This window comes from Cynara cardunculus (genome assembly GCF_001531365.2).
Source record: "Cynara cardunculus var. scolymus isolate 2C chromosome LG 3, CcrdV1, whole genome shotgun sequence".
NCBI classification, from domain to species: Eukaryota; Viridiplantae; Streptophyta; class Magnoliopsida; order Asterales; family Asteraceae; genus Cynara; species Cynara cardunculus.
Window position 1 is genome coordinate 15848983 of NC_037530.1, and position 15158 is coordinate 15864140.

The following is a 15158-nucleotide window of genomic DNA, read 5'->3' on the forward strand; positions in this document are numbered from 1 at the left end:
CAAACTAATCAGTTCTCATTTGATAATATATATATATATATATATATATATATATATATATATATATGAGATATTTTAAAACACACCCCTTAACATTCAAACCAATCTTAAAAGCAACCCTCCATCTTTTAAACCAAATAAACCAGATATCACATGTATTTTTCAAGAACGTCATGTTTTCTAAAATTTAAATCATAAAGAGGAGAAATCAAATCAATCCTAAATGCCAAAATTTCTGGATTTAAAATCTAAATCACAAGACAAGAATTCAAGAAATCGACACCCCCACAAAATCAAATATTCATACTAAAAATCTAAATCAAGATTCAAGAAATCATGAATATGACATTGAAATTTTAGATTAAAGTATAACAATAAAACTAAAAACCGGAAGAAATCGAAAAAAAAAACATAAAGATAAATATAACATTGACAACGTTAGAGACTTAAGGGTTGTTCGGTTCGTTTTCTGTTAAGACCTATATAGATAAAGTTATTTGTGTTGATAAAGTTGTCTGCATGTTAACTGATAAGTTTTGTTGTTCGATTGTGCTGAATAAACAGTTTGAACGTCAGAAATTAATATTCTAACCTCAGTCTTTATTTGTGTAAGAATAAAACAAATGTTTGATAGAAATGTTGAATAAATGACGTGTAATTATTAAAAATATCAATCGAAAATTAAAATCAACTCAAGAAACTAAAAAGAAATCAAACTCAATCGCTCAAGATTCTAAGGGGGTGTTTGGGAAAGCTTATTTAAGGTACTTATCAACTTATTTCAGTCCACAACCGCCGATAAGTTATTTTGAGTGTTTGGATGTGAAAAAAAAAAACTGCTTATACCGGTGCCAAACCGGTAATAAGTTGTTTTTGATAAGTTACTCCCTCTTGACTTATTTGACATATTACCCTTTTAACCCTACAGGCCGCTCATCGCATCCGTCTCTCCCCTGGTTTCTCATCGCCGGCAAGTCCTCTGGTTTCTCATCGCCGGCTTCCTGCTTCTTCCTTCGCCTGTGCATACTCTTTCTCTATACCGAACGGAGGAGCGACGACCGGAAAAGAGATTCGAAGGAGACAACGATTTCACCGGAAAAGAGATTCGAAGGAGACAACGATTTCAGCAGACAACGATTCGAAGGAGACAACGATTTCAGCAGACAACGATTCGAAGGAGACAACGATTTCAGCAGACAACGATTCGAAGGAGAGAACGATTCGAAGGAGACAACGATTCGAAGGAGACAACGACCGGAAAACAGCAGAAGATCATCGATCGAACCAACTTCCAACGATTCTAGGGTTTCAAATATGAACCCTTTTTCTTCAACTCATAGAACCTGATGCTTTACCTGCGTATCAACTGGTATAGGGTAGAAGATAACCTAAAAATGAGCTGTCCTTTTTGGTCATTTTGCATTTTGGTACCGCTATAAGCTAATCCAAACACTTTTTACAAAACTCCAGTTTGATACCGCATAAGTTAATAAGCACTTTTACAAAAAAGTATAAGTTGTTTTAAATAAGCTTACCCAAACACCCCCTAAATTCAAACTCAAATTGTGTTTTTTGAAGAACAAACTCATCTAGTATCACTCAATCGATCAAGATCCAGAACCCAACCCCAGATTCCTTCTCTAACCTAACCCTAAATCAATCCAATAGTTGCTCAAACTCAAACTTAATCGATCTAGTAGTTGCTCAAACTCAATCGATCTAGTGGTTCTTGGCTGGAAACAGGGTGGTTCAAACACAATCGGTCCAAATTCATATCTAGTAAGAAAACGAAAACAAAAAAACAAAAAAAAAAGGAATAAGAAAAAAATTCAAATATGGGTTGGGTCCGGTGTTTTTCTTGGTTGGTGAACTTAATTTGGTGTTTTTTGGAGTTACAGATGCATAAATCAAGGAAGGGAGTGTTCTTCTTAGTGGTTATTCGAAGATCAACAGGGAAAGGGAGTTACAGAACATGTTTCGACAACCCCTTAGTTGTTGAAATGTGCCGAAGTTGGAGGCCGAGGAGAGTGGAGTTGTAGTTGCCGGACTTGAAAGATGGATCAGTGATGTTCACCGGCAATAGGGAACAAACAGTGCGGTGGTATTCATCATGGATTTGGTGGTGTTGATCAGCAATACATTCAACATGACGATGAAAGAGGGAGAAGGGTAAAGGGGAATAAAAGGTAAATGAAGGGCTAAATACAAAGGACACTACTTTTTGGCTGACCGAATAAGTCATTGGCTTATCAAATATGCCACAACATGACATCCATTTATGGCTGAACGAATAACCATATTGACTATACGGCCCATTAAGCTACAAGCAAACAACCACTTAAGGGCTTTAGTTGGCTGGTTGATTGAAGTGCAAGGGCCAAGTAAAAGAAATAAATAGAACTCGTATTTGGATAATGAAAAAACATGTTTGAGAAATAAACAAAATTGTAATTTCTATCATTTAGACCATAGATTCAAGGGAAAACAACGATAATTTTTTCTACAGACAGATGGTTTAACTGGCTTGATGAAAAAAATAAACCCCTGATTTGGAAGTGATTAAAGAGAAAGGTAGGAGTCTAGATGAGAAGAGATTGGTCAAAAATATATAAGATGTGGTTTCATGTAAGACTAAGTTGTTTTCGTGAGATCATATAAATAATACTGAACCTTCATAGCAGAACACTATAAAGGTAAACCTTCATAGTGTTTTGTTGTGAAGTTTCGGTGTTTTTTATACCTTCACATGTTTTGTTGTGAAATTCCCGTGTTATTTTGTGGTCTTACGGTCCACGAAAACAGACTAGTCTTACATGAACGCAGCCCAAATATATAATTCACGATCATTAGTATTCTATAGGGAAAAAAATATGAAACATGGATCAGGATCATATAGGACCTCTTAAACTTGATCAAGTATCCATCCCACCTCATGCCTAGTTACACACTAACATTTCACCCCATTGGAGTATAGAGTTTTAGAGATAACCATTCCAAACGAATCTAGTATATTCTACACACAGACTATGCAGTTAATTGCGGTTCAATAGCAGATTGTGGTCATTCAGAGGAATAGTGGTGGTTTATAGCGATGCCGCATTTAACGACGCTAATTACCGCTATTCACCTAAACAGCAATTCTTTTCTGGGCTGTTTTTGTGTTTGGGGCTTTTGGTTTTCTAGTTTTTGGTCTAATATTTGATGGGTTTCTTTTAGTTTTCGTTAGTCTAACATAAGCCATTAAGCAAAGAGACTCTTTTAGACTTTTAGCTAACCTAATTTAAATCGTCCCTTCATCGAAGGCTCCAAGCTTCGACTCTCATCATTCATTAGAGATCATATTCCGATACCAGGTCATTAGGCTGACCCACACGACTTCGACTAGCTGTACCAGTCACAACCCTCGACTTCGACTAGCACTAGTTTCATTCTTCCTTTTTACCCACCACCATCTTGAATATTTTTTGTGGTTTGCTTTGTATTACTTTATATGTATTGGGCACACATATTATTAACTTCGCTTATATGTAATGTTCGTACTTTTTTATGGTCAGAACCATGATTTTCACAATCGACCGCATTAACTGCTTAGCACAACGGTAACGAATATACAGATCTTGCAAAAAAAAATGGACAACGGACTTTGTTGATTGTTCTGCATACTATAATTTGCTTTCATCGCTTGTGCGGTTTATGTGATTACAATGTAACATATATCTCAAAAGTTTCAAAGATTGTGCTTTTACAATAACAAATTAAACATGTATTTTATCCAAACAAGTTCATTTGTACAAAAACACCACCACTGCCATTGATCTCACTACTTTTTCTATTGAATATTTTAAATTTACCTCGATGATTGCCAATAAGCTAGTACTCATCACGCACGGGCTAGCATTTAGAGAAATACCGAATCTTGAGCATTACGACGTGAAAAAGGGACGTTATAAGGTATCCCGAACGGTAGGAAAGCTTGTTCCATCTTTGACATGGCTCAATGCAGTTGGACACAGCCATTTCAACATGCTTGGCCCTAAAATCTGTCAAAAACAAAACCAAATCAGCATACTAACTCCGGGCATGAATAGATGTACCTTCGGATAATAATAACATAAATACAAAGTATTTTTTTTCCAAGTCTAGCCGATATAGGACTCCAACATGCACCCTCCAATGGATGCTAGACGGGTAAAGATGGCCCAGAGTGTAGAGTCCTGGGCAAAAATATTCCAGATGGTAGTCAGTAGACATCGGCTCTGATACCATGTTAGAATATGTGGAACCCTATTAGATTGCTCTCCATCAGAACCCTTCAAGAGCGATTGAGATGGGAGGTTCTGAATTCTAACATATATGGAGAACTGGTCTAAGTCTAGCATAACGATTAGAATAATAGAAAGGTAGTTTATGCATAATAATTTGTATGTATCGTTCAACAAGATGACAGAATTTCCGAGACTTGCATTCCATAAGAAAAACAGGGGAAGACGAAGAAAAAGACAGTACCATAGTGACATTTCTGTATACACCAACATCGTAAGTATGCTTATAAATCTGCCCAGACTTCCTTGCCAACCATGCAGCCCTAGTCCCTTCATAATACTGGTAAGAAAACAAAATTCGATTCTTTTTCATCAAATTGCAACGTTTAACTGGACACACGATTTAATGAAGACATTTAACTCAACCAAAAGCCATAAATACCTCTGAATAATCACAAAACACCCAAATGCATGCAACTTTATTTACCTCTATTGTTGTCATATTGTGTGTCAACAGGTAGATATGCCAGCCCAAGAGAGTTCCAAGCGTCAAACTCAAGAGAGAAATCATTGCCCCGGATGTAATCTGATGAACATAAGCTGATAAGTCTTTTAACAGAAATGCTTCATCTTTTGTGTAACAAAAATCTTGGCATCAAGAAAATGTTCCTCACAAGAAAGATGAAAACTTTTTGACTTTTGAGGTCAACCTGAGTTCTTCGAAAAGTGAAATCGACATGGGTATAGTTGTCAAAGAGATATCGTAAGATCTTGTGTACTTTGTAGTCCATAAAAAGAAAACATTTCACATATTTATGCATAATAAATAAAGCAAAAATGTTAAATGACAAACGAATAGAAGTATAGGACCTAAGTTACTTGACACTTACCGACATTTTTGCCAAGTACAAGATGAACCCTCAAGGTTTAACTTTTATACTAAAAGTTCTATATTCCTCATAGAATCTTAGAAAATAACAATCATAAAACTTCCCATTGGGTTAAGCTCACAGACTTATTTGAAAAAGCAATTCGCATTCCCGGTTATAACTTATAAAGCAAATATGGTGTCACTGTTCTAAGTTTGATGCTAACGAAAGAAACAAAATATACTGAAGTTGCAAACAAATAATTAGAATCTTACGTAAAAGGTTTTGAGGCGAGTCGTCCTAGCAAACTCCCAATCCTTTTGAATTCCACACCCGATTATTAAAACCTATATAAGCTGAAATTATTACAATACATGAAAGCTGTTTGATGATTAAAAAGCTAAAAAAGTGGTTTATACATACCAAAGAATGAAAACTTGAAATAGTGGCATAGACCACAAGAAGAAAAAAGGCTTTGTAGTTCCTTTGACCAACGCAATTGTTTATCCACGTGCAATGATGATCCTAAACAAGAATTTCAGTGTGAGATGATTTCGTTAATAAATATAAGTTCTGAACCTAAAATATGAAGGGGTACTCCTTACAATCCTAAAACAAGATATTCTTTTGATATTTTAGTTCAAATGAACTAATGGGGATATTGAAATTAATCAGATCTACTCCATCTGTCCCCAAGTACGATTTTTTTACTAGAAACATAGTTTAATGGAAGTGTTTGATCATTAGCCAAATATCTAAACTACCCTTACACAATGACAAATAGAGGAATCTAGTTAGCTTTGTAGCTAATTTGATTATATTCCGATGACTAAGAACCTTCTAAAAACCCATTGTGTTAGTTTTTGCATTTGAAAAGGTAAAGTTTGACCTCAGAACTCAAACTGCACCTCTTTTCTAAATAGAGTTATGTTACTGTATTTTCATACCCACCATTTTCAAGACACACCTTCTGCAAACACGACAATGGTGTGCTCTTGGAGGCTTGTATGCAGAACACTTGTCACATCGTTTTTGAAGTGCTTCCTGAAATAAACATCATATAGTATCAACAAAACAAAATTAACATGTAATCAAGAGCTTCAAATATTCAAATCATTTAATTTGTATTTTCATTTTTCTCCAAATAGAACAAATCAAATATTAGGCGACAAAGCTCCCATTATTTGCCAACCATTCTTGCAACTCAAATTCAATTTCTCAGGCATACAATTCACCTCTTCAAATTCAATCGAGTACCTAATAGATGGACACATCCTGAGTTTTGCACCCAAAACAGAACATATTCAACTAGGAAACCAACTAGTAGGACTAGAGAAAGAAAGAACAAAAGACTATGAACAAGCATTTTTTTAATCAGAAGATAATTAGTTTGACTACACCAACAAAGCTGCCTTCTTCTATGTATATGAATAAACTGATTATCCACATTCTACAGCCACATGATGAAGCCGCCAGTTATATTCAACATATAGAACACGACAAAGAGGTCTTCTTCTATGTATATGAATTGAAGTCAGGTGTGGTGGCTGTAAGGACTAAGAAGCGAAGCTACCTGATTGCAATGAAGAAATTTAGGATGGTGATAAGAACCAGTAGGCAGTTTGTATTGAAATTGGTAAATTGATAAGCGATTACAATAAATAAAAGATATTTCTGGATTCGAGAGCCAGATCTCTCCTAAACATGAAAGATACTAATTTCTGCCTACCTTATTCTCCCCTCTTTCCCATGTTTATTAACAGTCATAACCGTAAAGGGCTTGGGCCTGGGGTCGGCGCCTAACATTACCCCCCCCCCCCCCCCAAAGAACCACCTTGTCCTCAAGGTGGGAAAATTTCAAATTCATGTTGATTGAGTTCCCCTTTTGTTCTTCTTCTTCTTCGGTGGGGTCATCCTGCAGCAAGAGCACTTGTACTTGTTCTTACATTTGTGCCCAACTAAATACTTTTCGTCACAGCGGAAACAAAGGCCTCTCGCCCTCTTGTCTTGGGGTTCTTCCTCGGTTAATTTTCTAGTCATTGCGGATTCCGTTTGGATGGTTATCGTAGGGGGGTTGCCCGAATCGGTTACTCGAGTACTTCCCGGTACTTCCCGGTATTTGGGAGTTTCCGACTCCAACTAATTGGACAGTCTCCATAATTTGGGCCAGACCTTGTGGGCGTAATAATCGAACTTCAGCCTGACTGCTCGGTTTGAGTCCATTCATGAAATTATTTTCAAACACCTTCTCCGGGAGATCCGATAAAGAGGATGCTAATAGTTCAAAGGAATGGCAAAACCCGCGACTAGTACCTCTTTGTTGGAGGGCCAAAAGTTGTTCAAGGGAAGAACCGCCATCTGTGGGTCGGAATCTGTTAATGAGTTGCAATTTCAAATCCTCCCAAACCAGAATCGGACGTCTACTATCGGCCCAATGAAACCATGCTAGCGCCTCATCTTCCATACAAATCCCTGCCGTGGCAACCTTCTCCTCCTCCTCAAAATGTTGAAGGGAAAAATGGTGTTCCGCCCAAAAATCCATCCATCTGGATCGATTCCATTGCACATGGTTAATTCAACATGGATTGGACAAAGTCAAAAAACATGGAGGACCAAACATGAATCAAATCATTAATGTTGGACCAAAAGAAGACTTACAAGGTTTCTAGGGGTATTTCTGAAGAAAAATAAACCAGGAAGTAGGGGTGTTCAAAAAAACCGTTGAACCGCTCAAACCGGTTGAACCAAGTCAAACAGGACCGCTTTTGGTGGTTTGAGCGGTCTGATGATCAGGTCAAGACTGAAAAATAGCCAAACCGCTTGGCCCAGTCTGCGGTTTGAACGTTGGTTTGAGCGGTATGAACCAAACCGACCGCCAAAAAATTACACATATATTAATTATATTTAATTTTTATGTTATGGGATCAACTATATGGCACGATAAACAAAGTTCCTCCATGACATTATGCTTTTAGTTTTCATTTCTCAATTGACTAGGTCATTTAAATTGGCAAGATTTTGAATTCCATTGAAAATCAAATCCAAAATTCCAAATCGTCATTTGACTTGCTCAATATTTGTCCAAATTTCCAACTATTGTTAGTGGATTTGTTTAACCTTTTTTCAACTTGCTCAATGTTTTTCAGTTAGAGAGATAGATGTATCTTTTATAATTTGGTATCTTATTTTTTAATAATGTCATATTGGTAGAAATTTCATTTTGAATGAAGATGTTATCTTTTTTTGTTTAAAACCCATAAGAGGCCCAAACCGTCTAAACTGGTCAGACCAAACCGCTTTTTTGTTGTCCGGTTTGATCAGTTTGGTCACTTGCTGCCAAACCGCTCGGTTTGGAAATTTTCCTACACCGCTAATGCAGTTTGGTTTGTGGTTTGGGAGGTTAATCCGCCCAAACCGGACTACAAACACCCGTACCAGGCAAGAGCGCATGTGAAATAAAAGGAGACCAAAAGGGCAGTTGTAGAAACTTTTTGTTTATTTAAATAAAACCTCATGTTAGGATTAGGAGGAGTCTCTTTTTCTATTTTTTAAAATAGTGGCTGTTTTTATGCTAGGTTTTCTTTTCTTTTCTTTTCTTTTTCTTTCATTCATTCTTAATTCTTATACATATAAAGAGTGGATGAAGAGGATACATATGGAGGATGGAAGATGATGTTCATTGATGGTTCACAAACATTGAAGCTAAATATGAATCATATGAGCATTTATATCCCTTCAATCTCCTTTTTTTATTAGTTTTAATTATCGATTTATTTTAATTGATTGCTTATAGTTTCTTTAATCTTGGTTCTTCATTCTTTTTTATTACAACTTCATTTCATGTTCATTAAAGTAGTTTTCTTGTTTCGCAGTTTAGTGCCTATAGGTAGATTAGGATTTGGTTGAGGTGTCGGCTAATTGTATTTAATTCTTGGTTTGTCTAACTATCAAAGTCATCGTACATTAGAAACGTATGTTGATGATGATTGTTTGGGATGATGTCAATTATCTATTTAGTTTGAGTTTAATCCAGAGTTTGACTTAGACTTAGAACCGCTTGTCGTCGACTTTCATCCTTCCATGAAAATAGGTAAGAATGAGAGTTGGGGATCGTTTTGTGATTGCTTAACACTTCTAGTTGGGTTGACCATCAAGAAAATAGTCAGTCCGTTTGATTGGGAAGGCTCGCTCACCTTGAGAGAGGGTTTGAGTAATCATTGTTTGACAAGCCTCACCTTCGTGGATCCAAAATCAACCTTAGTATGTCCAGTTTAATTTAGAGTCTAAACTTAGTGTCATTTTATAATTAGGTCAGCTTTTCTGGTTTTTTATCGCTTTCTGTATTTTTAGTTTGTTTTTATTGTCGAAAATCTCAAATCAAAGTTGCATTCATGTAGTTAGTTCATAATCAAAAAAGGGTCTACGTTTAAACCATTGTCTCCCTATGATCGACCCGTATGCTTGTGGTATAAGTTTTAAAACTCACATCAGAAAACTGTGGTGGTTTGATCGCTTCTGTAGAAAGCAACAAAGAACACCATTAAGGGTGGAGAAAGTTACGATCAAGTTAATGAGGAAAGGCAAGGTAAGGAGAACAGGGAACGAGTTGTTGAGAATGCACATGGCGGCTTTAGTACTTTCCAAGGGAATGACCTCAGATTGGAATTCTTAGAGCCAACGAATTAGGGTAGATGATTATTGGTAGAAAAGTATTAGGTTCTGCAGTTAGGAGCAGGGGGATAAAATGATAGAGGGTGAGATAGGGGGAGGGTAGAGAAGAAATCACATAGGTTTGCAGATAGAAAGTGATTCTTTAGAGTGTCCCTTGTACTTTTAGATAGAACTTATTGATTTAGCTGTATGCCTGTATCCACATACATCTATTACTGGTCAACCTGTTTTCTCGTTTTATCTATGTTTCTTCTTGTCTTTTTTTCTCCTTGCAATCTTCCTAAAACTGCCCTTAATTTTTTTAATCATAATAAAGTTTAGTGAAGTCTCTACTGAAGTCTCTAGTTAAGCTGTCCTAATCTTTTTTCACAAGTCAGGGGTCTTTTTGGAAACAATCAGAGACCTCTTGAGGTCGAGTTATGGTATGTGAACCTCCTCCCCTCAGACTCCCTACTTCAAGGTGGTATTATTGTGTTTGTTTTTTTTGGTTTGGTTTTACCCTCTATGCTTTATCCTTGTATTAGAATCCACATTTGTGTTCGAAGGTCATGTGGGTAATGGGTTGTGTTTTACCTCCAAGATAGACAAAATTTGTTTGGAAACTGAGGAAAAATGGTGATTACATTCAGCTATAAAAACTCCAGTTTCAGTAGAAAATTTTAAGACTTCAGAAAAAAAAAATCCAAAAATAATTTCAATTGAAAGAACTGAGATTGGATCTGCTTGCATCTTTCCTAAAATTTCCTTTAAAATTTCTCCTTGCAATCTTTCATAAAAGTTCTTTCAATTTTTTTATAGTAATAATAATAATAATAAAGTTTGTGCACCAATGAAGTGTCTAGCTAAGCTTTCCTAATCTTTTTCGCAAACCAGGGTCTTTTTGAAAACAACCTCTACCTATTAAGGTGTATTGACTGTGTACATCCTACCCCGACCCTACTTCCAGGTGGGATTTACTGAATGTGTTTGGTTTGGTTTTGACCCTCTACCCTCTATCCCGTTATTAGAATCCACATTTGCTTTTGAAGGTCATGACGGTAATGGGTCGTGTTTTACTTTCAAGGTTGGCAAAAAAGTGGATTTTGAATATGGGACAAAAGAAGTAATTAGATTTAAAAGAAGTAATTAGATTTAGAAGAGGTAAAAACTGCTAAAATAGAGAGGATTGAAGATTTAGATAGAATTTGCGAAATAGGGGCATGGTGTAAGTAATACATGGGAAAGGATGTAAGTGAATAGCTAGATTAAGCCATCCACGAGCACCATCATGACGTCAAAGCATTTACAATATCCCTTCAAATTGCTTTCACAAGTAGGAACTAAATAATTACTTGATAGCCAACATTAAAACATTGTATTCTAATTAATCTTTTTTCTGATCACATTTATCTACACTTCTCTCTAGTACATATCATTAACTATCTTGCACAGTAATCAAAACCAATGAAATTCCCTAGATCAAGGTTGAAAACTTTTCATACCATATAGCTATTAGTATGATAATAGCCCATCCTTTAGTAAAGGGACATAACATAAAACTTAACTCCTATCAATACTAAGGGGCCGTTTAACAATAGCTTACCGGGTCAGTTACCTTATCGGGTGAGCAAGGCAAGGACCGATAATCTTACCCAGTAAGAGGCATGACAACAACCAAGGTTCTTACCCGGTAAGTGGGAGAGAAGACTCTTACCCAGTTAGCGCTTACCGAGTAAGAGACGCTTACAAACAATCTATTTTGATGGCCGAGAATGTTACCAGACAAGGTAAGACTGTAAGGGAGGTGGTGACTCTTGTTGATAAGCGGTTACCCGGTAAGCATTTAGTAAACAGCCTCTAAGACTACAACCATGATGCAAGTCTCACAATAAGATAAGCACTTGAAACCATTACTCAACAAACTACCATGACGTAGAGCTTTGGTGGTTTTTTCACTTCAATCCTAACTATGAATAGCTCTAATGCATAAAATAACGCTTGCTATCCATTATTATCTAAATTTCATTTAACCCACATGCAATCATCACCTACCATGTTTATGGCCTACACTAGAAAAGAGTTCCAAGACATAAATCAATAACACGAACTTTCCCAACGTCTTTTAATATAATGCTACATTAATCAACTACCATGACACTTCAAATTCAGAAAACGCTTAAAGCAAGATTAGCCTATTGCTTGACAATTCTTTTATACATTATATAACTTCTTGTGGAAGCAACCATTAGCCTTTGCTGTTTCAGCTGCGTAGTTGATGCTTGTTTTTCCTTCGAAGTTTGAGTTTTGGAGTACTTTGTCATCTATAAGTTCTAGATCAAACTAAAATAATATATATGAATATGATGATGTGTATCTTTGGTGTACTTATAAGGAAGCAGAAGATCTGGTAAATATATCCGGAAAAAATGTAGTTCGAAAGGATATATTCAAATTTGGTTTAGTTTTACTGGAAGAGGGATAGATTGATGGAGATGTTAGTCATAGGCATGGTTTAGAAACACAGTCTAGGCGTATGCCTGGAGGAAGCAAGACGGTCCAAAACTGATTCTAGGGCTCTGCCTCACATGGATGAGGCGGACGATTCTAAGGCGAGATCTACTGAGGCATATGAGGTGCATTTGGGGTTTTTTTATCAAATGGTTGATAAATGAAATGCTAAAAACAATTCTCTTTCTCACCTCTCCTCCCTCGAGCTTTCTCTCCTATCTTCTCCTCATGACAAGATGGATAGTTTGTGTTCATCATTTAGAAAAAGAAGTGGAAGCACAAATTTTTAAATAAAAAGTCACTAAAAGAGAAAGATGATCATTAGATTGTTGAAAATGTGTCTTCTGATGATGAATTTGGGAACCAACCCAAATGATGAAGATGACAATAGTTAAAGAATTAAAGTTGGCGGGAAAATTAAGGATGAAGCATGAAGGCGAAAGTGTCGCATCAAGGAAGTGGAAAAGAAATCACGCACCAAAGAAATATTACTTTTAGAACTTACTGCAAATTTGAAATTATATATTTATATTATATAGTATAAACATAGTTCTGTAATTATTCATATTTATATGTTATAAAATAATGTAGAAAAAGACAAAGATATTCAAGTGAATTTGGATAAGGAGGATGAAACTAAGGGAGGAGATGACAGTGATTATAGAGATGATGCTCGAGCTATATAATTTCATTGCTCTTCAGAAAGTCTCAACAATAGTGATAATGTTCATGAAAATAATGACTTCTTGAAGGTTTAATGAATTTAGTTTATGTGTTTAAGACTTATACCTAGTAATTTTATGGCTTTTCATGGTTCAATATGGAATTATGTGTTTGTTTGTTATAAATTCTATGAATTTTTGTTGTTGTTATTGTTCAAGTGTATGCCTCGGTACACCCCAACTCCCCGAGGCTTACGCCATGTGATACTAAGGGAAAACGTCTCGCCTTGCTTTTTCGCCTTTCAAATTCTTGGTCAGAGGATAAAACATAGTGGTTGAAATGGTAAAAAGTGTCACGAGTAGGTGTGATAAAAAAAACTCCGTATAGAATGTTGGCAAACCCTACTATGATTTATGAGGAAAATAGTTGGCTAATCAAAGACAAAATGTACATAGAAGCATGGCATAAATGCAAACATTGAAGTGGATGATAGGCCGCACGATGGGAGATACAATATAAGTAAGAAGGCTGGGAGTAATACGAAGGTAACTCCATTTCAAACGGTTGGCAATCTCCAACAGAGACCTTCAAGTGCAATAGCTAAAACTAGAAACTTATACCAAGAGGGAAGGTTCTAGGGTAGATAGAAGTCGACCAAAACCACATCGAAGGAAGTCATGAAAAAAATGTATTTTGCATTAAAATAATATAACAAAAGAGGTAACCTTGGATGGAAGCATGCAAAAGGGCAACAATCATGTCTACTTAGCCTCTCAATATTTGTTCTTAAATTGCACTATTTTGTAACTTATTTTTTCAGCTTCACTTTTACCCACATCTAAGTCATCAAGTGCCTAGTGATCTTATGAATCCTCATCACATTTTACTTCCCATCAGATATGTTAAGCCCTTTTTCGCCTTTAGACAAACTTCATTAGCCTTTATCCATTTCCCTCATATAAGTTTTACTAAAATTTTATTAACACATTTGAGTATGTGCTTATTCATTAACCCAAGATTTACCATCCATATATCAAGATTCAGCCCCATCTACCGGATTACACTTATGCTTCGAAAATCCTTAACACAACATACCTATATTTACGGATATTCTCCTTGTGATTTTGATTATAATTAGCAAGTGATCTCCGATAACAGATGGCATTTGACCCAAATTGAACTAGTTCAAAATTAATCTCTAACAAGTTTCATCAGTTTCGAATAACAAAAAGAAAGAAATTCCAAACGCTAAGCTGATAATTTACAAACCCTAAATTGCTTCCATGTATTCATAATTTACAAAATTAATCTATGTTGAGTTACAGTTTTTACACCTTGATCACTCTTATCATGACAAGAAACTACATCCTTGACTTTCCAGGTCCAATCTAAATACCAATAACCATTAAACTCAATAACATCAACAATTCAGAGAACGAAAGTCATGTGGGTCTTCATCAAAATTTGTATCAAGAACTCAAAAGTGTAGAAAAGAAAATTCTTACAGCTTTCCTTGATTCTTGATCGGAGCCATCATTGTTTTCAATATCAGGGAAATACCCAGATGGGACACCACCAGGATCAGTGAGAACACACACCAAAAATGAGAAAAGAGTGAGCGATGCCAACGAAGTAAAGATCACAGCATTAAGCCACCCTGCTGAGCTCTGTAACCCTATCCAGTCATCAAGAAATATGAAAACGGTGCCGTAGTAGACCATTTCCATTAATATCAAAACTGCTAGTATAGGTAACGATACGAATCTTCGCCATTTCATCTCTTAATTTTGGGAGAGATTGCAGAGGAAGCCGGAATGGGGGGTTCTGCCCTTTGCTTGCCGTGTCGAACGCGAAGAAAGAATTCAATCGGATCAATTTTGCATTCAATTTGGAAATCCAAAAATTGTCCCAATCTACGGAGTGACTAATCTCATATAGAAATTGTTGTATGTTTGTTTTAATGGAAACCAGAATAGTAATCGCGCAAAACAGCAAGATAAATAGTGATTTTAATATTTTATTTTATTTTTTATCTCAGTCGATGTTATAATATGACTTTATGTTATTTTGAAAAAACGATAATGTTTTAATTTTTAAATAAAATATATATTTGAAAATATCATAAAAAATTTGACAAAAATATATCGATATTAGTATCAAATTAATTATTTGAAATTCTTTATTTTTTGTGTAATTTTTTAATTCA

At 35.8% G+C, this 15158-nt stretch overlaps 1 protein-coding gene across 1 annotated transcript; it reads right to left on the reverse strand.

Annotated features, from left to right (window-relative positions):
* Positions 1–3697: 3697 nt before the first annotated feature.
* Positions 3698–14832, reverse strand: LOC112509580 (probable protein S-acyltransferase 15). Its single transcript, XM_025114600.1, has 7 exons — positions 14458–14832; positions 6083–6175; positions 5555–5656; positions 5407–5478; positions 4750–4848; positions 4507–4602; positions 3698–4040 (listed from the first exon to the last, which is right to left on the reverse strand). Exons 1-7 carry the CDS (start codon positions 14728–14730, stop codon positions 3945–3947), a joined length of 831 nt encoding a protein of 276 aa, XP_024970368.1. The 5' UTR covers positions 14731–14832; the 3' UTR covers positions 3698–3944.
* Positions 14833–15158: the final 326 nt, after the last annotated feature.